The 25,760-nt window shown below is 47.2% G+C and overlaps 1 protein-coding gene across 1 annotated transcript in view; it reads right to left on the reverse strand.

The window, feature by feature from the left end:
* The window catches only part of pde5ab (phosphodiesterase 5A, cGMP-specific, b), a 63,986-nt gene extending 49,055 nt beyond the window's left edge, over positions 1 to 14,931 (reverse strand). Inside the window, exon 1 of the mRNA XM_077201523.1 lies at positions 14,766 to 14,931. Within this exon, the coding sequence (XP_077057638.1) occupies positions 14,766 to 14,770 (5 nt within the window). The 5' untranslated portion in view covers positions 14,771 to 14,931. The remainder of the gene's footprint in view (positions 1 to 14,765) is intronic.
* Positions 14,932 to 25,760: the final 10,829 nt, after the last annotated feature.

Below are 25,760 nucleotides of genomic sequence, written 5' to 3' on the forward strand. Positions count from 1 at the left end.
CTGTCAATGTTTTTATCATTCAAAATTATTCTAAAAGTGATTCTAATGATATCGAGTCTCTGAGCGTTATCATTATCTAGATCTTATGCACCAGATAAATCTTTAACTTCTTTTTTGCAGCTCTGATATTTCTATGGCCTCACTGTCAAAGATTAATCAGCTGGTTTTCGTATTGTAGAGTTAACAAAAGTTATCATGAGCATTGTAACGTTTGAAGTCATGTGTCAGTAGACCAGGAATATGTTTCATTAATAAATCTGTAAGATCTGTGGAAATACAAAAGGGGCGGAGCATCACAAGCTCTATTGTGCTGATGCTATTCTTTTAATGATATTTATAACTATATCTTTAACATTATAGTTATTGTCATTGGTGTGAACGGGCCTTTACTCTGCTTATTGAGCATTTATATTATTTCCGCATTGTTCACTGTCCGTCTGCTGTGTCTGGAAATACGTTCAACATCCAATCCATCTTGTATGAAAGATAATTGTCAAAACCTCAATTATCTGTGATTTATAACTATCTCCAGTTTAAACAGCTGTAAAATAGGGTCAAAAGTGCTAACAATAGAAGCACATCTGGAACACATTTATCAGTCCAAACACGCTGTATGCATTATTGGTCACCTTTATGTGAACCACCATTTTTTACACTTTAATTAGATGTTGAATAATGCAGATTATCAAAGTATTATTTTCATCTACAGAACCTTCAGAGGGCAACTTCTGGGAAATGACATTTCTCAACATTTGTCAAAAAATATGTACAGAAGACAGAAAGGTCTGTTTGAGGAGGTTGATGTTTAATTCTTCTCCTCTACTGATGTACAGGTATTCCCCTGTTCAAGCTGTTAATTCAGTGGGAGTTGTTGATGGAAAGATCAGAGGAGCTCGTTCGGCGTGTGAAAACACTCTTGATTTCCCTCAGGCTGTGTCCAAGATTTGGTCACGCTTCTTTCCACACACAAATAAAAGCTAAAATCCCATGAGAGTTGTTTCATGCTGTTCTTGTTTTGAGTTGTGATGAGAAGCTTATAGTTTAATCAAACACATCACACAACTATATTAAGCTGATGTAATTAAGCTGATGATTGGATTAGGATTTGACAACAACAAAGGTATAAAACCTAGAAAAAAGTCTGGAAACATGAAGTATTGGTCATAGTTATTGCAGTCTCTTCTTACTGTGATGTGACATAACATAAAAAGACATATGTGGGCATTTTAGCTGAACAGAAGAATCAGTTTTGTCAGTCTGTTAATAGCTTTGTCAATGGATAATGCGTGCTTATTGTGTAAAATACTTAATTATATTGTGTTAGCCTATATCACATGAAGATTTCCATTATATCGGTCATCAGCCGCACTGCTCTATAGTGGTTGATGTCGATGTACCTTCTCTTAAAGTCCCCCTGTGGTGAAAATCCAGCTTTTAATGTTGTTTATATGTCTATGCGGTGTTTTAAATACGCTTTAAGACAAACCATGTGTAAATTCATAAGTCGACAGCATTGCTGAGTATTTTCTCCTTAAAACTGCAGTGAACCAAAGACAGTCTCAAAAACACGCTTTGAAATCGCTGGTGTTTCTGACGTCACAAACTACCTTGTAACCAATCAGATCAACGTGTGATGGTCAACGAGTGGATCTCTGAGTGAGTGAGTGAGTGGAGGCGGGGCTCATTTGCATATTCATAGAATGTTGTCAATGTTGTTGAGTTACATTCAAGATATTTTAAGACATTCAAGATATTTTAAGGACTTTTTTTTAAGGAAAAAACGCTTGAAAATGTCATTTTGGTGATCAAAGATGAGTTCTGAGAGATAGAAGGCTTGCTTTCTGCAAACTCAACACGGTTCGATACATGTGCAGCACAATTTGCAGGACATTCCCTCAGGATAGAAGAAGAAAAGTAGAGAATTCAAAGCCATTGAATTCAAAGTTTAGAACAAGGATCAAAACAAATAAGCAGAGAGTCTACCAATACTCTAAGGAATGCTAGTTGACATGCAAAGTAACTTATAGTTAGTAGAATATAAAAAGTGGACCATTGAAATAAAAATGTTACAAAAATACCCAGATGATGCTCTTAATTAACCAAAAAAAAAAAAACATTGGAAAAAATGTTGGACTCTTCATGCCCTCGACTGTCGAAGCTTTCATTCTGTGGAAGGGGGAGGGGCTTCAGACTCTGATGATGAAGGACTGAATAACCTTATAAAGTTCATACACTACACTGTTCAGTACATTGTGCAGATTCATTTTTAATAAATATGGAGAACAAGACTTAAACTAGAGCTCAAACTTGGCTCGTCCATAATGTATCTGCCCAAAAGACTATGCCTTAACTGTGGAAATATTAAACACATGACTTTCCCCAGATCTCAGAGAAACCGAAACTCAGACAAAGATGCATTAATACCGCACACAATTCATATTAAAGATAAATATTTGGAAGTTCAGAATTCAATCATTTTTCTGGCTTCCATCAACAAATCTGCTCTAAGGAGAGCGTTTGCTCATCCCTTCACGGGTTTATTTTTAGTAAGAGGCCTTTGGAATAACTCTTGCCTTGAAATGGAAATTTAAGATCAACACAATGAGAACTTGGCTCTGCAGCTATTTCCCCTGTGGGAATGTGTGACTTATACAAGTACTCAGAGTTGGGAAAAAAAATCCAATTCTTAAACATCCACACATCCACAAGGGGATCTCCAAATACTAACAGAGGAAACTGGATTTCCTCTGAAGGGATCTGTGATATGCATGGTCTTCTTTTTCCTGACAGTTTTGTCTATGGTCTATCTACTTCAGAACGTGTATTATGGACACAAAAGCGAATAATGTGTGTGCTTGTGCTATACAATGACTGATTTGAGAAAATGCATGCATTTATAATGTATGTGCCATTGAAGATTTGGAAAGTCTCTTTAGGCATGTAACACATGCGAATGCAAATCCTATATCAAACGTGTCAAAACGCATTCAAAACGATAGGAAATACTTCCAGAGTGAGTTCTTTAACACCATTGACTTCAAGCCTTTACATAATAACACTTTCACTGGTACTGTAACTTTGACCTGTTGTATGGCAAAAACTGAAATGATTTTTCAAAATGTTCTACTTTTCAACAAACAAAATGACAGCATAAGGTTTGGAATAACATGAGGACGAGTAAATATTGACATAAAGGAATAGTTCACTTAAAAATGAAAATTCTGTCATCCATTTCTTTCTTCTGTTGAACTAAGTCTTGAAGAATGTCATAATCAAACAGTTGATGGACCCCATTGACTTCCATAGTAGGAAAAAATAAATACTGTGGAAGTCAATGGGGTCCATCAACTGTTTGATTACGACATTCTTCAAGATTTAGTTCAACAGAAGAAAGAAATTCATACAGATTTGAAATAACTTGATGGTGAGAGGTTTCATTTTTAAGTGAATTATCCCTTTAATAAATGGTAACTGTTGGTGGTGAGAAGGATGTTCACTTCGAAACTGTAACAGCTGTTTTATGTTGGCTAAAATTACTCATGACCCAGATCTTCTGAAGTGAGGTCAGGGCAGTACTGTGGCTTTTGCTTTGTTTTTATGGGAAATTGTTACAAGAAAAGGATGGGTCTCATTTAAATGTGTGAAATCTGCATACGACTGTTTCCAAGAACAAATCACTATTCATTAAAAACGTTCGTAATAAAATGTATTAAAATTTTACACAAATATTTAGCATTTTTTTACCTAGCATAGGTATAAACCACACGTTTGAAAAAAAGTACTTTCTCTGTGCGGCTTTATAATCGTGAATATTTCATCTTAAAATGAATATAAGTATTATATTTTATTGTATTTATATTAGTATGTTATATTAGTATATTATATCATATTATAAAATTAATAAATAGTAATTTAATTTCATCTTAAATATATTTCATCATATAGAGTGAAAGAGTAAGAAAAGCTGCGTTATAGCTTCAACATTGCGGTTTCTCTGAATAATGCAGATTTATGCATATGAGAAGTGTGTAATCTGGGTCTGTATAAAAGGTGTGTATTGTGTTTGAACTGGTTTTTAAAGCTGCTGTAGGTAACTTTTGTAAAAAAATTTTTTTCATATTTGTTAAAACTGTAATTATGTCCTGACGGTATATAAGACAGATAATCTGTGAAAAAATCAAGCTCCTCTGGCTCCTCCCAGTGGTCCTATTGCCATTTGCAGAAATACACCGCTCCCGGTCAGAAACAACCAATCAGAGCCAGAAGGAATGTCTTAGCAGTGTCAATCACGCTCGTGTATGCGCTGATCACACCTCTCTCTTGCACAGCGCGTTCCGTCGTTCAAACTCAAGATTGCAGGTGTGCTGCAGCTGTGCTAATGGCGGAGAAACAACCTAAACTGCCAATTTCTCGAGTGGCACCTGTTCATAAAACACAGAGGTAAAAGGAAAAAGACCAATGACGATAAACAAGCGAAAAATAAAGAATTAGACAGAGCCCATTGACTCGGTGTCAAAACTCTAGCAGCATAACATGTAGATAAAATGCCACGCACTGTGCTAAGCAACAATTGAAACCTGCTAATTCACTGGCTTGTCATGTTGCTGAAATAATGTCGTAGCAATCCTTATCTAGCATTACATATCGCTAGAATAATTACTTACATACTGTAACGTTAGTTACCGTTAAATTAACGTAATCTTACTAGCTATTTATAACTTATAGAAAGAGTGCAACGTTATAAAGTTACATGCATTGCAAAATACATAATAATTTGAGGACCAAGTTATGGGCAGGCCATAGTCAATGTAAAGCATATTGTTGATGTTTCGTCCCTATTAGTGAATGTGCCATAACTGTTTATAATCCGCCGTCATCGGTGGCCCTGCTTACTAGCCTGCGCGTTCACGACAGGCTCCGCTGTGGGGGAGGAGCTGTGGAGGGAGGAGCTATGAGGGGAGGAGCTGTGGGGGGAGGAGCTGTGGAGGGAGGAGCTGTGGGGGAGGAGTTGTGGGAGGAGGAGCTGTGGAGGGAGGAGCTGTGGAGTGAGGAGCTGTGGGGGAGGAGCTGTGGGGGAGAGCTGTGGAGGGAGGAGCTGTGGGGGAGGAGCTGTGGGGGGAGGAGCTGTGGAGGGAGGAGCTGTGGGGGAGGAGCTGTGGGGGGAGGAGCTGTGGGAGAGGAGCTGTGGAGCGAGGAGCTGTGGAGGGAGGAGCTGTGGAGGGAGGAGCTGTGGGAGAGGAGCTGTGGAGGGAGGAGATGTGGAGGGAGGAGCTGTGGGGGAGGAGCTGTGGAGGGAGGAGCTGTGGAGGGAGGAGCTGTGGAGGGAGGAGCTGTGGGGGAGGAGCTGTGGGGGAGGAGCTGTGGAGGGAGGAGCTGTGGGGGAGGAGCTGTGGAGGGAGGAGCTGTGGGGGAGGAGCTGTGGAGGGAGGAGCTGTGGAGGGTAGGCTGTGGGGGAGGAGCTGTGGAGGGAGGGCTGTAGCGCAGCAGAGAGCAAGGGGGAGGGACCTGTAAGTTGAGCTTGTTTAAAATTTTTAGGCTAAGTCAACGTTTCTCAAAACTCCCCACTGCAGCTTTAAGTGACTCGCTCATCATTGTTCGAGGATCTTGTGAGAGCGCGTCTGTTTGACACGAGTGATGACAGGAAAGTGTGTGCGGAAAGCCCTTATATGGAGATGGTTTGGGCGTGTTTTATGCAAAAAAACTAACCTTGTGCACGTGGACGCTCATTTAGAATACTTCAAACTTACTACGTTAGAACAAGATTTGAACACATTCGTGTGTGTGCGCTTTTTCGTGAGAATTTCTGCTGTGCGTACAAATATGAAATGATCCATGCAATTAGTGAATGAGGATCGCTGTCTAAAAATAGTGTGTGGACTGGACAAATATAGACACTGTTAGTGAAATATATGGATCCAATACCAGTGAACCAATAAAGGCAAGAAAATCAAACTATAAGGTGTCACGGTGGGTAGTGGGAATAAATCCGTGGACTCAGGTGCGGAGTGAATGATTTCTTTTGATAAAGACAAACATAAATAAACAAATCAACAAAAGAAAACCACGATCATACTAACTAAATCCAGAACAAACAAGGCAGGGCAAGACAGGCACGGAACTTAACGCAACAACATATGAAACAAATACACGAACGAGCACAGAACAGCAAACACAGGCAGGCTAAATAGGAAGGCAAATAAGGAGGGTAACGAGGATAACAGGTGGGACAAATAAACCAATAATCAGATAACAAGGGAATGGGACCAGATAATAATAAGAGCACATGGCCCAACATAACAAAACACTCATGTGCATAAGGACAGACATGTGACACTACCCCCTCCCTACGGAGCAGCTACCAGACGCTCCATAAAACCGGGGCGGGACCGGAAGGAAACACCGGGGCGGGACAGGAGAGATCGACCAGGGCGGGACGGGAGGGACAGACCAGGGCGGGACGGTAGGGACAGACCAGGGCAAATCAGAGAGTCTATCGGGCGGCCAGGGCGAAAGACAGAGTCCATCAGGGCGGTGAGGACCCCTCGGGCGGCCAGGGCGGTGAAGACCCCTCGGGCGGCCAGGGCGGTGAAGACCCCTCGGGCGGCCAGGGCGGTGAAAACCCCTCGGGCGGCCAGGGCGGAGCAGACCCCTCGGGCGGCCAGGGCGGAGCAGACCCCTCGGGCGGCCAGGGCGGAGCAGACCCCTCGGGCGGCCAGGGCAGAGCAGACCCCTCGGGCGGCCAGGGCGTTGAAGACCCCTCGGGCTGCCAGGGCAGTGAAGACCCCTCGAGCGGCCAGGGCAGTGACTCAGGCTCAGGAACAGCAGACACCGGCTCAGGAACAGCAGACACCGGCTCAGGAACAGCAGACACCGGCTCAGGAACAGCAGACACCGGCTCAGGAACAGCCACAAGAACTGTAACAGTCACAAGAAAAGACACAAACACAGAAACAAACACTGGCTCTGGCGCTAGAACAGGCACTGGCTCTGGAACAGACATTGGCTCCAGCTCTGGAACAGGCACTGGCTCTGCCTCCGGCTCTGGAACAGGCATTGGCTCTGCCTCCGGCTCTGGAACAGGCCTTGGCTCTGCCTCCGGCTCTGGAACGTGCAATGGCTCTGCCTCCGGCTCTGGAACGGGCAATGGCTCTGCCTCCGGCTCTGGAACGGGCAATGGCTCTGCCTCCGGCTCATGAACGGGCACTGGCTCTTCCTCCGGCTCTGGAACAGCAGACACTGGCTCCGTCCCTGGAACAGACACTGGCTCCGTCCCTGGAACAGACACTGGCTCCGGCCCTGGAACAGACACTGGCTCCGGCCCTGGAACAGACACTGGCTCCGGCTCTGGAACAGGAGACACGGGCATATCCAGGATCCGAGCCAGACGCTCCAGATAGTCCAGGTCCATGAAGGCAGACGGCACTGGCTCTGCCTCCGGCTCTGGAACGGGTACTGGCTCTGCCTCCGTTTCTGGAACGGGTACTGGCTTTGCTTCCGTTTCTGGAATGGGTACTGGCTCTGCCTCCGGCTCTGGAACGGGTACTGGCACTGCCTCCGGCTCTGGAACGGGCACTGGCTCTGCCTCCGGCTCTGGAACGGGCATTGGCTCTGTCTCCGGCTCTGGAACAGGCATTGGCTCTGCCTCCGGCTCTGGAACAGGCAATGGCTCTGCCTCCGGCTCTGGAACAGGCACTGGCTCTGCCTCCGGCTCATGAACGGGCACCGGCTCTGCCTCCGGCTCTGGAACGGGCACTGGCTCTGCCTCCGGCTCTGGAACAGCAGACACTGGCTCCGGCTCTGGAACAGGAGACACTGGCTCCCACTCTGGAACAGCAGACGCGGGCATGTCCAGGATCCGAGCCAGACGCTCCAGATAGTCCAGGTCCATGAAGGCAGACGGAACGTGAACAGTCTCTGACTGGGCAGACGGAACGTGAACAGTCTCTGACTGGGCAGACGGAGCAGACGGAACGTGAACAGTCTCTGACTGGGCAGACGGGACGTGAACAGTCTCTGACTGGGCAGACGGGACGTGAACAGTCTTTGACTGGGCAGACGGAACGTGAATAGTCTCTGACTGGGCAGACGGGACGTGAACAGTCTCTGACTGGGCAGACGTGACGTGGACAATCTCTGACTGGGCAGATCGACAGAATACCAACGCTAGACGGATCCAACGACGATGATCCCATTCCAGGAGAGACCAGTGAAGAAGACTCCGCTGCCCTCCTCTCCTCATTCCTCTGGGCACACAGAGAGAAATATTTAAAAAGAGAAATCCCATTCTCTCTCTCAGCCGGACAAAACAAATTTTGCTCCGCTGAATCCACATGTGGCTCGTTCGTTCTGTCACGGTGGGTAGTGGGAATAAATCCATGAACTCATGTGCGGAGTGAATGATTTCTTTTAATAAAGACAAAACATAAAATAAACAAATCAACAAAAGAAAACCACGATCACACTAACTAAATCCAGAACAAACAAGGCAGGGCAAGACAGGCACGCAACAACATATGAAACAAATACAACGAACGAGCACAGAACAGCAAACACAGGAAGACTAAATAGGAAGGCAAATAAGGAGGGTAACGAGGATAACTGGTGGGACAAATAAACCAATAATCAGATAACAAGGGGGAGGGACCAGATAATAATAAGAGCACATGGCCCAACATAACAAAACACTCATGTGCATAACTAAGACAGGACAGACATGTGACATAAGGTTATTCACATAGCATTAGGAGAGTATAAAGAAGCAGAAACAAGCGATAAAAGCATTGCCGACGCACATGTAAAATAACACATCAAACATGAAACAGCATGTATAATAATGTATAATATGTGTATAATATAATGTATAATATAATGTCTGACAAGAACTCAGTTTTTTGTTAAAAATATTTATTTTTTAATGAAATTACCCACATTCAAGAGATAATAAGAATACATGAAGCTAGAATAAATTCATAAAAATAAAATACTTAAATAGGAACATAGTAGTATACTTAAAGTTCAAAAGTAATATATAAATAGTGAACGTCCCGGGTTACGTATGTAACCCTAGTTCCCCGAAGGGACGGACGCTGCGTGTAATCGCAGTGGGAACGCCCCCCAGCGTAGCGCGTCTGAAGCATGAATGAAATCAGTCAATGGAGCGTCACAGCGGGTGACGTCACCGACCAGGAAGCTATAAATATGCCCTGAATACACAAGCCACCAGCTTCTAATGTTACTGAAGCAAGCGATCCAAGGGGATGCCGAGAGTATGGCAGGACACGCAGCGTCCGTCCCTTCGGGGAACTAGGGTTATATACGTATCCCGGGACGTTCCCCTTCAGGGACTACCGCTGCGTGTAATCGCAGTGGGAACGCAATACCCACATCCCCATACGACCAAATCCCCGTCGTGTGTCATAAGGAGACACAAGCCGACGAGAGAACCTGAGCCCCGGGAGTGGAGCTAAGGTCAAGGGAATGAAATCTGACGAAAGTGTGCGGTGAGGACCAGCCTGCCGCATCACAAACGTCCTGAAGAGAAGCTCCTGAAAGAAGAGCTGTAGAAGCAGCCATACTCCGGGTGGAATGAGCCCTTACAGCCAAAGGTGAAGGCTGATGGGCCGAACCGTAAGCAAGCGAGATGGCCTCGACCACCCACTTGCTCATCCTTTGCTTAGATGCTGGACACCCCTTCTTAGGTGACCCAAAACAGACAAACAATTGTTCTGATTTCCTCCACAGGGCAGCTCTGTGGACATACGCATCTAAAGCCCTAACAGGACACAGCAAATTAAGTTTCTCCTGGTCTGACGTCAAAAAAGGCGGAGGACAGAAAGCCTGCAGAACTATAGGTCTAACCGAAGTGGTTGGTACCTTAGGAACATACCCTGGTCTCGGACAGAGAAAAGCTTTTACCATACCAGGAGCAAATTCCAGGCACGAGGGAGCCACCGAAAGTGCTTGAATATCTCCAATTCTTTTTAGAGACGAGATAGCAAGAAGAAGGATAGTCTTTAGTGTAAGGAACTTTTCCGAAACTTCCTCGATGGGCTCGAAAGGAGCTAGGGAGAGACCTTCCAAGACGATGGCCAGATCCCAAGCTGGTACCCTCGTGCGGACTGCAGGCCTCAGCCTCAAGGTGCCACGAAGGAAGCGAGATACAAGTGGGTGTCTCCCGAGAGAACCTCCACTCGAAGGGTCGTGGTAAGCAGCTATGGCCGCCACATACACCTTCAGTGTGGAGTGAGATAACCCTGTGGAGAGCCGGTCCTGCAGGAAATCCAGCACTGTACCAACCGGGCAGTTAACTGGGTCCTGCTGGCGCTCTCCACACCAAGAGGTGAAAAGTTTCCACCTCGCGGCATATAACTTCCTTGTGGCGGGAGCTCTGGATTGGAGGATGGTCTCAACGACCTCAGTCGAGAGACCAGAATCTATGAGCTGGGCCCCCTCAGAGGCCAAGCCCACAGCCTCCATAGTTCTGGGCGGGGGTGAAAGATCGACCCACTCGCCTGAGAGAGTAGATCTCTCCTGATCGGTATCTCTAGGGGAGAGCCGTCGAGGAGAGACACTAGGTCCGCAAACCATACTCGGGCCGGCCAGAACGGGGCTATTAGCAGAAGACTGAGCCCGTCCCGGCGAACCCTCTCCAGAACTCCCGGGAGCAGAGCGATCGGGGGAAAAGCGTACAGACGTGACCTCGGCCACGGATGTACCATCGCGTCCAACCCCAGTGGGGCTGGCAGGCTGAGAGAGAACCACAGTGGACAATGTGATGTCTCTCTGGAAGCAAATAGATCTACCTCGGCACGACCGAAATGTTCCCATAGGAGCTCCACCACCTCGGGGTGAAGACTCCATTCCCCGGGCCTCGGCCCCTGCCTCGACAGGATGTCTGCCCCCTGATTTAAGTACCCTGGGAGATAAATAGCTCTCAAAGAAAGAATTCTCCCCTGGGACCATAGGAGAATCTGACGTGCCAGTTTGTAAAGTGGGCGAGAACGCAGACCCCCCTGATGGTTGATATAAGTGACCACCGATGTGTTGTCTGTTCGAACAAGAACATGGTGGCCCCTTAGGTCTGGGAGGAAGTGTTTCAGAGCCTGAAACACTGCCAACATCTCTAGACAATTTATGTGCCATAGACGGTGATGGTCCCCCCACAGACCCCGAGCTGGGCGACCACTCATGATCGCCCCCCACCCCGTGAGAGAGGCATCTGTCGTTAGCATAACGCGACGACAAGGAGCTCCCAACACCGGGCCTTGGGAAAGAAACCGAGGATCTTTCCACATAACCAGGGCGCGAAGACACCGTCGCGAACTCATGATCATGCGAAACGGATTTCCCCTCGGGGAGAATCCCCTGGTTCTGAGCCACCACTGTAACGGTCTCATGTGCAGGAGGCCAAAAGGTATCACGTTGGACGCAGCTGCCATGAGACCTAACAGTCTCTGGAACTGTTTTACAGTGGACGACTGGCCTAGCTTGACCTGATCTACTGCGGCGAGAATCGAAGCAACACGAGCAGGTGACAACTGTGCCTGCATCGTCGTCGAATCCCACACTACACCGAGAAAAGTGGTTCTCTGTAATGGAGAAAGAACACTCTTCTTGGCGTTGAGCCTCAACCCCAACCTCTTGATGTGAGCAAGAACGACATCTCGGTGCCGAACCGCCTGCTGTTCTGATTGAGCTAGAATTAACCAATCGTCTATATAGTTCAGAATACGAATGCCCTGCAGCCTCAGCGGGGCTATAGCTGCATCCATACACTTCGTGAACGTGCGGGGTGACAGTGCTAGGCCAAACGGAAGAACCCGATATTGGTACGCTTCGCCCCCGAAAGCGAACCTCAGGAACTTCCTGTGTTGAGGGAGGATGGATACATGGAAGTAGGCGTCCTTTAGGTCTATCGTGACAAACCAGTCCTCGGATCTGATTTGTGACACGATCTGTTTGAGAGTGAGCATCTTGAATTTGAGCTTCCCTACAGTGCGATTTAAGAGACGCAGATCTAGAATGGGACGCAGCCCTCCATCTTTTTTCGGAACGATGAAGTACCGGCTGTAGTATCCTAACTCCCTGCTGGGCGGAGGAACCCGTTCTATAGCCCCTTTGTGCAGCAGAGTTTCTACCTCCTGTTCTAATACCAGAGCCTGCTCGGGGCCCACCACCGTGGGCAGAACCCCTCTGAACCGAGGTGGACGCGTTCTGAACTGAATAGCGTACCCGTTCTTTATAATATTCAGGACCCACTGAGAAACATTGGGAAGCATTTCCCATTCCGCCAGGAACTCTACTAAGGGAACCAGCCTCTCGAGGCTGGCCTCTGGATGAACATCCCGAGTGACAGACACAGCGCCCTGTAACATACTGGCAGGAAACAGCTGGTCTGAGCACTCCACAACCCTCCTCGGAGGGGGCGAGCGTCCCTCGGGAAATCGCTCGCCGAGTCTCTCTACGCCCTGTATAGGCAGGGTTAGTAGAACAGACCCCTGAGGGCATCGAGAAAGACAGGGCGCCGTGTTTTTGAGCGGCGAACTCAAGTCTTTCCCGATGGGGACCACCCTCAGAGTCCTGACGTTCAGCCCGTCAGGACTTTTTCGACGCGGCCTTCCTGGCGACAATGACTGACCTCAGATCAGTCCTGCCCCGAGAAGGCCGCGCCGGAGAGCGCCCCGCCTCGTCCCTCCAGTTTGTCTGCGGGGGGGCACGAGACGCGACACTCCGCTTCTGCTGTGCTCTTTTAGAAGACGAACTCGACGGCTGGGACTGCCCTCGCTCAGCAGCCCCAGTGACGCGCACTTTGAGAGGGATAAACTTATGAAAAGCAGCCGCCTGTTTTTTCTCTTCCTGGAACCTCTCAGTGACAGAGTGAAGACCGTCACCGAAGAGGCCCGCAGGCGAAACAGGAGCATTTAATAAGAGAGATTTATCTTTTTCTTTCATAGAGGTTTGACTCAACCATAAATGCCTTTCTGTGGCCACCATGGCTGCCATAGACCGGCCAACAGATTTAGCTGTTTCCCTGGTGGCCCGGAGAGTGAGATCAGTAGTCTGCCTGAGCTCATTGATCATATCTGCCGAAATTTCTCCCCCCTCACACACATCTTTGAGCAGGTCAGCCTGATAAGCCTGCATAATGGCCATTGTATGCAAACATGCAGCCGCCTGCCCAGCCGCCGAGTAAGCCTTCCCCACCAGCACAGAAGTATTTTTCAGTGGTCTAGAAGGAAGAGCCGGTGCTTTAAGCGAAGATGCCGAGGCAGGAGAGAGATAGCTCGCGAGCGTCTCCTCCGCCTTCGGCATCGTCACATATCCAGCAGACTTTGCACCAAAAATATTACCATAAGCATTGGATTGATTGATATATATTCTGCTCGAAACCGGTCTAACCCAGGTCTTTGAAACCTCAGCATGAAGGTCTGGGAAGAATGGTAAGCACCGGCGAGAAGGCTGAGGACGTGCAGAGAGAAATCTATCATCTAGTTTGCTTTTATTTCTAGATTCTTGTTTATCAGTTGGCCATTCAATACTGAGTTTTCAACAGCCCGAGATAACACATCCATTAAACCTTCTTCAGCAGTATAATGAAGTGAGCTAGTTTCCTCTGATGCCAAACTTTCGACATCCAGATCCTCAGAACTGGATAATCTAAGTTCCACATCATCGCGTGCCTCCACCCGGGCAGAAGTAACCGCCGCAGCGCGTGCTTCCAGAGCCGGGTGAGAGGCACTGGATCCCGCCGGAGAAAGCTGAGATAGGGCGGGGCCCGTCTCAGCGTCGCCGGTGAGATCCATCTGCGAACCCCAAGTCAAGCGCCGCCGCTCTGCCTCAACAGAAGCGGGACCCGAGCCCTGGGGAGCTCGCAACAAACCACTCTCCTCAAAGAGCGATCGCCGCGAGCGCAGAGTTCTCAAAGGAAAACGCTCGCAATGCTCACAATCGACTCCCTCGAGAGCCGACTGGGCATGCTGAACTCCCAAACAAGCTACACATAACTCGTGAGAATCCCTACCCGTGATGTAACGTGTACAGGGGGGAACACACTGAAGAAGAAAGAAACTCATACAGGTTTGGAACAACATGAGGCTGAGTAAATAAAGAAATAATTTTCATTTTTGGGTGAAATATACCTTTAACATTATACTTTTATACACTAAAAGAAGGCCAATTGAGTCTATAGCAGTATTGAAATAGTGCACTTGAAGTATACCACTAGTATATTAAATATTAGTATTGATATTAGTAAAATATACTTGAACTTTACTTAAGTGAATTCAATAAAATTATATTTTTTAAACCCTTTTTGTAAGGGTTGTGTTGACAAAAAGACCTGGTGACAGGTTTCATTTCCTCCATATGATTCTACGAAAATCATAAACAGAATAAATTACATATTTGTTTCCTTATGTTGTTACATAACCTCCAGCTCTGATAGAAGGCCTAGTGAAGTAATGAAGTGAGTAACACTTCACACACACACACACACACACACACACACACACACACACACACACACACACGCACGCACGCACGCACGCACGCACGCACGCACGCACATACACACACTGATGTCGAGGTGTGTGTGTGTGTGTGTGTGTGTGTGTGTGTGTTTGTGTGTGTGCGTGTGAAGTGTTACTCACTTCATTACTTCACTAGGCTGGAACCTCCTGCATGCTGAGATATTACTCACATTTACATAAACATGACTCAATTATGTTACAATTAGGTTTGTACACAATCACGCATGTTCAACTCACCCCATGTTGAATCTTCAGATGAAATATCTCCAGTGAAAACAGAGTCCTTTTCCTCGCTCTCCCTCTTCCAACTTTCTCTCTTGAACGGAGGCTTCGAGTAGAGCAGCTTTTATTTATGTCCTTTTTTGGGATTGGAGTAAATGGAGAGAGCTCGAGAACATTACATTACTCCCTGTTTTACCCCGGGAAACTTTGCTTTTACCCCCCCCCCCCCCCTCCCCCCCCCTCTCTCTCTCTCTCTCTCTCTCTCTCTCTCATGAATCTACTCCACCCGAGATATCCTATATACAGTCAAACCAAAAATTATTCAGACACCAGATATAAATTTTGATATTTTAGTGGGTGCAGGACACTATAGTTCATTTATGTAAGTGTTTTTTTTTTCTTTAATTGCTAATGCACCTTTTTACACCACAGACTGAAAAAAATGAAGCATTGCTTGGTAATCGTTTGACCTAAACTGGTGTTATCTAATTGTGTAGTTAAATTTAATAGCTGACAGATATTCAACATAATTCATTTGTGAGACAGTCAGATGTGTCTGAATAAATTTTGGTTTGACTGTATATATAACCGATCACATTCAGGTGTGTTTGTGTGAATGTTACCAGCCTGTGTTTGAGAGATTCACTGGCATTGATTTAATATGTTTATGAGCTATTGCGGTTTGTGTATGTCTCTCTGTTTGTCTTATGCCATCACACACTGCTGAAGTATGGCAAGGAAAGGGTTCAAGTTCACTTGTCCAGGACACAAAAACACACCGGTCATTAAGCGCTCTCAAAGGCTTGGTAATTGGACCCAGCAAGAACAGCTTGTGCCACTGAGTTTAACAGATCCAGGTAACTAGACTCTAGGGTGGAACAGCGCTGGTAAACATGATGGAGATCAGGCCTCGTCTCTGGAGAGATCAAGATCTTCCTCATCATTATGAAGAGACCAATCTGATCTGGATTTTGTCATTCATTTCCTTGGCATGCATGGTTACATTTATTGGTGCATTTATACACATAACTTTTACTTTTATGCGCACAATGTGTGATATCCCTTACAAAAAATAAACATATTCAAGTATGCTATTAGAATCGGTACATTTTGTAGTGACAATGAGTCTTACATTAAATTAGCTCAAATTATATATAGGGAATTTAATAATTAATCATGAATGATTAATATATTGCACATTACAGTTAAAATATCGAAGCTGAAAATAGATCGATTGTATATATGAATGATAACCATAATGGGTTATGGTTCGTCATTAATATATCAATAGTCTTATTACAGATCGATTATATGAGATAACCTTAAATGGAATTAATTTAGTTATCGAACAATCTGTTTGTCCAGCAAACCGCCGTAAGATTAACTTATCAATTTTCAACAAAAATTATCTCTTTCTTATAATTCCAAAAAAGCTATTTTCTGGCCATGAAAAATCACCTTCTTGTTATTATAAAATTTAGGTTACTGAAATAGTAACGAATTGTGAAGCTTTGTAGCTAAAGGGTCGAACACTTCATTGACTTTGTAAAAATGAGCACTTTAGACAATTAGCAATCAAGAATATAATGGTTTTAATAAAATGAAACTACGGATACAGAATTCTACATTTAAACCCGGGATACATGTATGTACAATAAACAGTAAAACTAACGAGACAAACGAATAACAACGGGAGTGAGAGAGAGAGAGATTGAGTGAGAGAGAGAGAGAGTGAAATATATTTATATATATATATATATATATATATAGAGAGAGAGATAGAGGATGAGAAAGTGAAACTAACTGTCAGGATGAGAGAGATCACCGGGGTGATCGCAGCATGGCAAAAATCACAGACAATAACCCTTAGAGAGGCAACAAGAAATCACATCAATCAAATCAAATCAATAACCTATACTTGCGTATGGTTCTCTCTCTGTGAGCTGAAGAACGCAGAGTCGTATGCGTGTTTGTCCTTCGGCGCTATAGGCTTGTTCTCTCGTTCGCTCCGGGGCGAGCAGACTCGCGGGAAGTTTTAAAGGTTCACCGAACGTGAAGTGACCAAGGAAATAGTTCAGAGTTCATCTCCCTCGGGAGGGAGAGGTGAATATGAAAATAAAACTTAGTAAAGTAAGGAAAAGAAAAGAAACGCGGTGTAAAGCTCCCTAAGGAGCCATGGGACCGGAAACCTCTCACAGGGAAAGTGCTCTTTGAGAAACTTCTGTGTCAGTCTCTTATAGAGAGGAGGGGTTCACGCCTGCTTCGCGTATGTGAACCAATCATCTTAGAGCATCTCGAGTGGGAAAAGTTCTTCTTTGTCTTGTCAGGATAATTTACGATGGTATAACATTTTGTCATTTCTAGCCAGAAAGATTGTACACACAGAACAATACATTTTACTGTAATATCCTATGTATGACTTGTTTAGTCAAAACAAGACGGTCAAACAGGTACCGAGAATGGCCGGAAAGAGTAGAAGAAACATAAAGTTACATTCATATGCAGAATTACCCACATTTAATGTTCACTCACATGACTATAAAGCCATAATACCGGCTATCATGACCTAGGAAAGATCAAATTCATGTTTATACATTTCTTAAGGGGTTATACTTATAGAAAATATAAGATTGCAGAGTCTATTCCTATTTCTTTATCAGAATTCAAGTGGGAGCTGTGATTCCCTTGGAATTCCTTTTGGGGGTCATAAAGTTTTATGACCTAGCAAGAGGGAGAGTTACAGAAGGTGATCCTGTTAGGTAATCTTTCTTTGGAAATACACTTAAGATTTGAAGTTACAGACCAGTCTCCAATTACATCTATAGAATAAGACAAAACTAATTAGATATGCATGCATACAGGAAGGTTAGATACAATTATGTGTTATATACATTAAGGACATTCCTATCCTAAGTTTCACACAAAGGACGTTTGTGTGCGGGTATGTGTGGATATCCTTATTTTCAGCATCTGTCCATCCGTGGTGTGTACCACGTGAGGTTTTCGAGAACAACAGGGACCTGTTTCTTGATTGCGCAATGCGTCATAAATGGAGTTAATCAATGACCTGCTGGCAGACATTGGGGCACCATTTCACATGATTCAAGGTTTTGTGAATTAAACATATATGTGTTCATATTTGTTCAGTAGTGAAAGGAAAACAGGATTCGGTCAGTCGCTACATATTCCCCCTTTTCGTCGGATGAAGTCCCTGTGTGAACATCATCGGACGACAATCATCACAATGGCCGACTGGCAGGTGAATCCTGATGGTCATGTAGCAGGTGGACCATGGTAGTAGGGTAGCAGGTGGAACCTGATGGTAGGATGGCAGGTGGATCTTAAAGCTGAGGATTCAGCTCGATGAGGTTTGGCGTGGTCTCTGACTTGGCACCCCCTTTCCGGGGATTCCGTCTGAGACCTTCAGGCACGGCTTTCGTGAGCTCGGCTGTGTCGCATCTGGAGGAGTCTTCTGTACAGAATGAATGCCACTCATAGTGTCAGAGTGTGGCTGATTACCTGTAGAGATGCACAGCACATTGTCGGCTGAGGTCCAGCCTAGGACCGCAGATGAAGTGTTCAGAACCGGCAGTCGAGACAGTGCTTGGATGGCTGTGTTGACCGGAGCAATGTCAATGAATTGGGACCCCCTTTCCTCGATCCAGAGTTCCAGTTCTGGATCTAAGGTGAAGTTGTAGTTCTTGAAGGATGGGAGTTCCAGTGCTGTCTGGTACTCTTTGCTCGGAAGATGGTACAATGCCAGATCATTCAGGTGGAATATGGCACCTTTCGGGGCTTGAATCCACGTACTGTGGTTGAGCATGTTGACACGGCTGGTTGTGTCATGCTGGTCGTAAGTGAGAGTAGCTGTACGCACAGGTGTGTTAACGAGCCACCTGTCATCTACAATCTCTGCTTGGTCTCTGTGACTTTTGCTCGAGGCTTAGCTTTGGCAGGGCAGCGTGTGTCGCTGACCAGGGGTTGCAACCCGCAGGTTCCTTCAGTGTTGTCTCTGAGGAAGGGTTTGCTAGGGCAGAGATAGTGAATGAATTTGGTGAGGTACACATGTGCAGGTTTGGGGCCAGGTGCAGCTGTCGTGGTAGGCCACCACATCTGGAATGTGTGCCTTGATGTGGGTGTTGCTTTTAAAAAACCTGACATTGGCAATGTCTTTAAGTCTGTAGACTTGGTTTGACTCGCTGATGGATTGGTTCAAGAGCACATCCAGTTCCCTCTGCTCGTGATCGACGTAGAGTAGGATGGCGCTACCCAGAGAGTAGGCCAGGTGTATTTGTAGAGGATCAGTTGGCCTGGTGATGGCGGAAACCAGCATAGTTAGCACAAGGCTTAAGGGTTTCAAGTACGGTGGGATTCTACCCGTGGTTGGGCTGTCATTTGAGGAGTTAACTTCCCAAGCCTTTCTGTTATCAGGGCTGTAACCAGCTTAGTTTGGGCAAAGTCATTCTGGAAGACAGTAAACAGCGGTTTAATGCAGTTCATGGTCTGATTCAGCAGGACGCTGTGAATGTTGAGAATGACCATGTTCTTCTCAATGTCTTGCCGATGGTTTGGAAAGATGCACTCTGCGTGGTGAGTTGCTTTTTTAGCTGTGAAAGTTCAGTCTGGATTTCAACCACATGCCGTTTCGCAGTGGCTATGTTTGCTGTGTGGAGCATAACGTGCCTCAACATTGCGCCCCTGGAGGGCCATTAACCATGTGGCTATGCGTGAATTGGTGACCATGCCATCTCGGATGCACTGGCTCCAATGTAGTTGGAGAATCTCTGGATGGCCCATACAGTGCAGAGCAGGGCTTTTTCACAGTCTGAGAATTTAGTCTCTGGTGGGAGAAGTGTCTTGCTGGCATATGTAACGACTCATTTGTCTTGATCATGCCTTTGGTACAGGCCAGCACTGAGACAGTGGTTGGAGAACCCAGCTTCTAGATAGAACTCTTTTTGTGGGTCAGAGTAAGCCAGACATGGAGCTGTGCATAAGTGTCGTTTTAGCTCATTGATGGCATTTTCTTTAACTTCTGTCCATACAAATGGGCAGTCTTTTTTCAGAAGGGCAGTTAGAGGTTTCACAATGTCTGAGTTGCTTTCGCTGAACTGCCGTGAGTAATTGCGCACCCATAGAAAGCTTGAAGCTTGAGATGTTGGTGGGTGGCTTGATGTTTTGAACAGCTTGAATACGGCTGGACTGCGGTTTCAAGGCCTTGTGATCCGATGAGTGGAGCCACATAGTTGACTTTGGTTCGACACCACTGTCCTTTGTGGAGGGCGTTCTTGGCGCCGGCAGTGGATAATTGGTTCAAAACATAGTCCATCTCTTTCAGGTGGTCAGCCACTGTTGTGCTTTTCATGAGAACATCATCAACGTAGATAAGGTTACCTCTCATTCTGGCATCTGGGCATGCTTTGTTCAGGAAGATGTTGAACTCAGCAGGTGAGTTGGCATAGCCTAACAGGTACCTGGTGAAAGTGAATTGTCTGTTGCCGAACGTGAATGTTAGCTTGTGCTGGTCTTCTGGATGCACAGGTATGATCCAGAATCCAGAGGCCACATCAAGTGTTGAGAAGATTGTGGCTCCTCTGATTCTGGGTATTTCTTGCTCCAGCTGGGTCATGGGCCATCGGGACAGTGGCACCTGTTGATTCAGTTTCCTGCAGTCAATGGTGGGTCGCCACTTGCCGTTTGGTTTGAGGACGGGCCAGATGGGGGCAGAATGGGTGCTGTTGCATGGACGGATGACACCTTTTTCAAGCCTGGATTCGATGATCTCTCGCACCGGTTCGTGTGAAGCGATGGGGATCTTGTACTGCCTGACAAAAGTGGGAGGAGCATTAGGGTACGTTGGGATGCGCACAGTGTGGAGTTCAGTGAGACCACAATCTAAAGAGTCTTTGGCAAAGGATGCTTTGAACTTGTAAAGGACTTGTCTGAGTCTTTGTAGATCTGCATCATTTTTAAATGCGTCAGCGTCTTTTAGAATTTGCTGAACTTGAGACTCAAATCCTGGGTACGGGTCCAACCAACACTCTGTTGGTGTGTCGTCTGTCGTGTTGGCAGGCAGAGGTACAGCAGTGTCGTCAGTCTCGCAAGCAGGCTGTCTGGAGACTTTGTATACTGCAAGGTGTTGGTCCTCTGTCAGTGCTGTTCTGCATACCTGGTCTTTGTCCATTGGCATGACCGAAGTGATGGAGATGAGTTTGAAGGGTGCTGTGAACACTGTGTGGTTTGTGCTCCCTTCGGGTATCATTGAAGATGGGATGGGCCCAATGATTGGTAGTGTGAGTTCAAAGTCATGGAAGTCGTGGCTCACTAGCCATCCCACCCGATAGACTTTTGGAATGGTGGTGTCCATCGCCACGCAGTTGTTGAAAAGGATGTAGACTACACGCAATGACACTTCAGTAAGGGGTGTGGCTTCCAGCGTGAGTCCAAGTTCAACGCATTCGGGTGAAGGTTGAAAGAAGCCCAGCGTGTGGTTTAGGGTTTGACCACAACGCATGTTGAGCCGGACGGCGACCCCTTTGGTGTAAGCTGGTATCACAGTGTCCTGTTCGTTGATTAGGGTGCCAACCTCAGGAATGTTCTGACCTGACAGGAGGTTCTCAGTGTTGGTTGGAACAACAGGGGGCTGTAAAGTCAATGGGGCCCACACTACCTCATTAATGATGTCCACATGAGCCTTGAGGTGAGTCAGGATGTCTACTCCAATGTAGACATCATGGGGCGGGTCCGGAAGGACCAGGAAATAATGGGTCAGACACCGGTGGTTCCAGTTCAGGTTCAAAGCGCAGACAACTTTGGCCGTCATCATGGTTGATGGGTACGTGTTTAAAGGAAAACGGGTGCGCTTGCTGGGCAGAAGGAAGGTCTGGTGTGTCTTAATGAGAGCATTGAATAGTGAGACAGTGAGTTGACTGGCTGAGTTGTCTGCCCATAGTGCAAGTACAAAGTCAGTAGTGGTTACATCATTCAACTGCAGGTCAGTTGTGACCTTGGGGCAGAAGGAATCAGAGTCTTTGGTGAGCTGAAATGTGCAGAGTGGTGAACTTGAATCTTGGTCTGGTGCTGGAACTGTGTCCCCGTGGCTGGCTGTGAGAGTTCCCGTGAACTCTGTGACCTGACAGTCTGGCTCGGTTGGCCAGTGTCACTGGAGGGGGAGGGGTTCCCCCACTTGAGCCCAAACTTTCAGTTGTTTGAAGTCCTGTAAAGGTTCAAAGCGATCTAGCAGGTCTTTGCCAATTAGAAGTGGGTAAGTGTTCATTTTTTAGGTGTGCACTGGGTGGATCAGACTCATAGAATCAATTGTCAGGTGGATGGGAGCTACCTGTTTGAGCCGGATGTCGTTCTGGCTGTGGGATTGCACATTCAGTTCACAAGTTTGAGGTGTCAGAGTTCGATCTTGTCTCTTAGCTTGAAATTGGAGTCTTTTTGACAAGTTGAGAAGAGATCACCGTAAGATGTGATGCTGTGTGTTCCCTGCTCACTTCCTTTTCCAACGTGATGTTCAGGAGGAGTTACCGGCCCACCCCCTTTTCGACCAGGTTGCCCAGGAATGTTGTCATTGGGGCAGGTGTGACGATCAATGGGTGGTTAGGACCGGTTTTGTGTGGCTGTCTGCGGGTGCAGATAGCCAAAACAGCATTTTCTGGTACCTTGGGATAGTGGTACCTGATATGAGGAAGTGTGCTGTCTCATTCAGGGTGTGCAGCTGTCAGCTGTGGAGCTTGGGTGATGCTGTCACCTTGTGATGTGACAGTTAGCTCTGTGGTCTTTGGCTGACGAGCAGTGTTCGGGGTGCTTGGCTCAGTCAGTTGGTAGTCAGACCGGGCGTTGGTTTCAGTTCTTATGCTTAGACATAAGATGTGTGGTTTTTTACAGTCTTTTTGGACACAGTCTTTTGCTTGACATAAGCTTTGTGGGCCAAGTCTCGTAGCTGTTGGGCAGACATGGTCCGTGAACAGGCCAGGTGATGACTCACTGTGGGATGCAGATTTCGGAGAAACAGAGTTCTGAAGTTGAAATCCTCTTCCATACCTGGCTCGTTCCGTGCTCCGAAGTAGGCTTGTCGAAATCGGCCGTAGTAGGTCTGTGGTGTTTCAAGTCTTGTCTGCTTGAGGTCCATGGCGATGATGAGCCCTTGGTCTGATTCTGGATCAGAGAATGCTCGGATCAAAACGTCTCAGGTTACGACTGTAACCTATGTTCCCTGAGAACAGGGAACGAGACAATACGTCAACGACGCTATGGGGAACGCCTCAGGCGTGACAGGTGTCTGAAATCACTATCAAATCACGTCAATCATATTGACCGGCGACAGCCCGTGAATCATTAGCGTGAATGATTAACGTGCGACCTGGAAGTATAAAGGGGCGCCTTGCAAACATGACAAATCACCTTATCGTCTGAAGGGACTGTACGGTAGGCAAGCCCCGCGGCATGGCAGGGAGACGTATTGTCTCGTTCCCTGTTCTCAGGGAACATAGGTTACAGTCGTAACCTGAGACGTTCCCTTTCGAAGGGAACTCAACAATACGTCAACGACGCTATGGGGAACGATATACCAACGCCGCCATGCTAAGGGGAGTGCATGCCAAGTGGCAGTGACAACTGTCAGAACCAGCAACTTCAAATGAAACGCTAGAACCACTCACCCTCAGGTCACACTGGGCTGTCAGTGACAGCATTCCCTACGGTCATGGCCCAAGCTACAGCCTCACAGAAAAACCTTCATAAACATGGTTAAATGAAAGGTCTACCTGGGCCGGCTCCAGGCCTGGAACCTCAGCTTCCAATTAGAAGGGGTCCCTTCTAGGGAATGTGGCTAGGGAACCCAAGGGAACCCCAGCCAGTCACTATTCAGGGGAACGTACTCACCCCGAAATGCCACCAGGACGGCCTGACCTGGCGCCAGTACATAGACACTTAGTCTGGCCAAATCCTGTCTGTCTGAAGACAGAGCCTCTGGACAAATGCCTTAAGTAAGGCATCCAACCCGAGGGACTGCGAAGCTGGCAGTGAACCACTCGGCCCGGATCTCAGAGACGGGATATCCCGGAGAGTATGACTCAGCATAGTGCTTTCCGACCCTTGCTAGCGAGGGGAGTTTCTCTACTCGATCCACGGATCAACCCAGTGTCTGTGTTTCAAAACACTGAGGAGGCCTGTGAAGGCCTAAGGGCTGATCTAACTGGGAGGCCTCACGAGAGGCCTACGACCGTCTGAACAGACTCAGGAAGCCGCATGCTCAAAGAGACCCTCGTGAGGGGAGCACAAGGTCTGCCTGGTAGGCAAACCAGGCTGTAGGCAGAAAAGGTTCCGGGAGGGAACCTTTAGCAGAGAATGAACACTTTAGCGAGCCAGGGCGCAAGCTCGCCTTCAGCAGCTGCCTATTAAGGCTAGCTGAAACTGATAGCAAGAGACCACTAGCTTCATAAACCCAGCACCACTAGGGAGCGTTACAGGGAGGCCCGGAGAGGCCTACTACCTGATCCTTTAGGGAGGCACGTGAGGCCTACTACCTGATAACCACAGTACGTGGGAACTCACCTTCAGGGAGGCCCGGTGAGGCCTGCTACCCTACGACCACAGTATGTGGGGAGCTCACCTTCAGGGAGGCCTGGAGAGGCCTACTACCTGGTAACCACAAACTGTGGGAACTCACCTTCAGGGAGGCCTGGTGAGGCCTACTACCTGACCGTTCTCAATCAAGGAGGCCTGGAGGAGCCTACTACCTGATAACCCCAGTATGTGAGATGCTCACCTTCAGAGAGGCCAAGAGAGGCCTACTACCTGATAACCACAGTACGTGGGAACTCCTCCTTCAGGGAGGCCCGGTGAGGCCTGCTACCTTACAACCACAGTATGTGGGGAGCTCACCTTCAGGGAGGCCTGGTGAGGCCTACTACCTGGTCACCACTATCTGTGGGAACTCACCTTCAGGGAGGCCTGGTGAGGCCTACTACCTGACCGTTCTCATTCAAGGAGGCCTGGAGGAGCCTACTACCTGATAATCACAGCATGTGGGAACTCACCTTCAGGGAGGCCTGGTGAGGCCTACTACCTGACAGCCAAAATATTTGGGAGCCCACATCCAGGGAGGCCCAGAGCGGCCTACTACCTGACAGCCACAATATTTGGGAGCTCACATTCAGGGAGGCCCAGAGAGGCCTACTACCTGATAGCCAACGTAAGTGGGAATTCGCCTTCAGGGCGGCCGGGTGAGGCCTACTACCTGATAACCATCTTAAGTGGGAATTCACCTTCAGGGAGGCCTGAGTGGCCTACTACCTGATAACCACTGGTAGCTTTGAGCCCTGAGTCCGGGTGAAAGTATAAGGTGGCCTGCTAAGGCCAGCCAGCTGGGGACTCGCCTATCAGGGAGGCCTGGTCGGGCCTACTAGCTAATAGCAAGTCATATTCTGCCATAAAGTACACTGTTGGAAACCATACTACACAGCATAATTCACTAATGGGCTTCCAGTAGCGCTATAAGACATGTCCCACAATGTTGGGACTCACCTCCGAGGAGGCCTGTTTAAGGCCTACTACCCATCAGTGAGTCAACTGCCCGAACCACCAAGGCCAACCACGTAAAGTGAGCTGGCCTACAGTGCCCTCTGGGGGGCTGTCCAATCAAGGAGGCCTGCTGAGGCCTACTACCTAATGGCGCAGCCTTCGTTGGCAGAAAAACTGTTTACACAGCGCCTACAGCATCCTGGTGCCTAATCACATTGCCCATAGCAGTGTACTCCGCAAGAAAGCTAGCACCCTTAAAACAAGGGGAGTACAACATACGCCACTCTGCCTCAACGGAGGCCCCAGTTAGTCAGGGGCCTACCATCTATGCATGGGCGTCAGCTCAGGGCAATGCTCTGGCTTCAGGGGAGCGTACTTCGACCAAAGAAGAAGTGAAGCTTACTTCATACTCGACCCGAGCCATAGTGGTGCGAGGTGGGATAAAACAGAACTGGGAGTGAAGTGCTCAGACCTACCCTG

The sequence above is a fragment of the Siphateles boraxobius genome, unplaced genomic scaffold, assembly GCF_051911475.1.
Source record: "Siphateles boraxobius isolate OS27281-9 unplaced genomic scaffold, OSU_SipBor_1 48, whole genome shotgun sequence".
Classification (NCBI taxonomy): domain Eukaryota; kingdom Metazoa; phylum Chordata; class Actinopteri; order Cypriniformes; family Leuciscidae; genus Siphateles; species Siphateles boraxobius.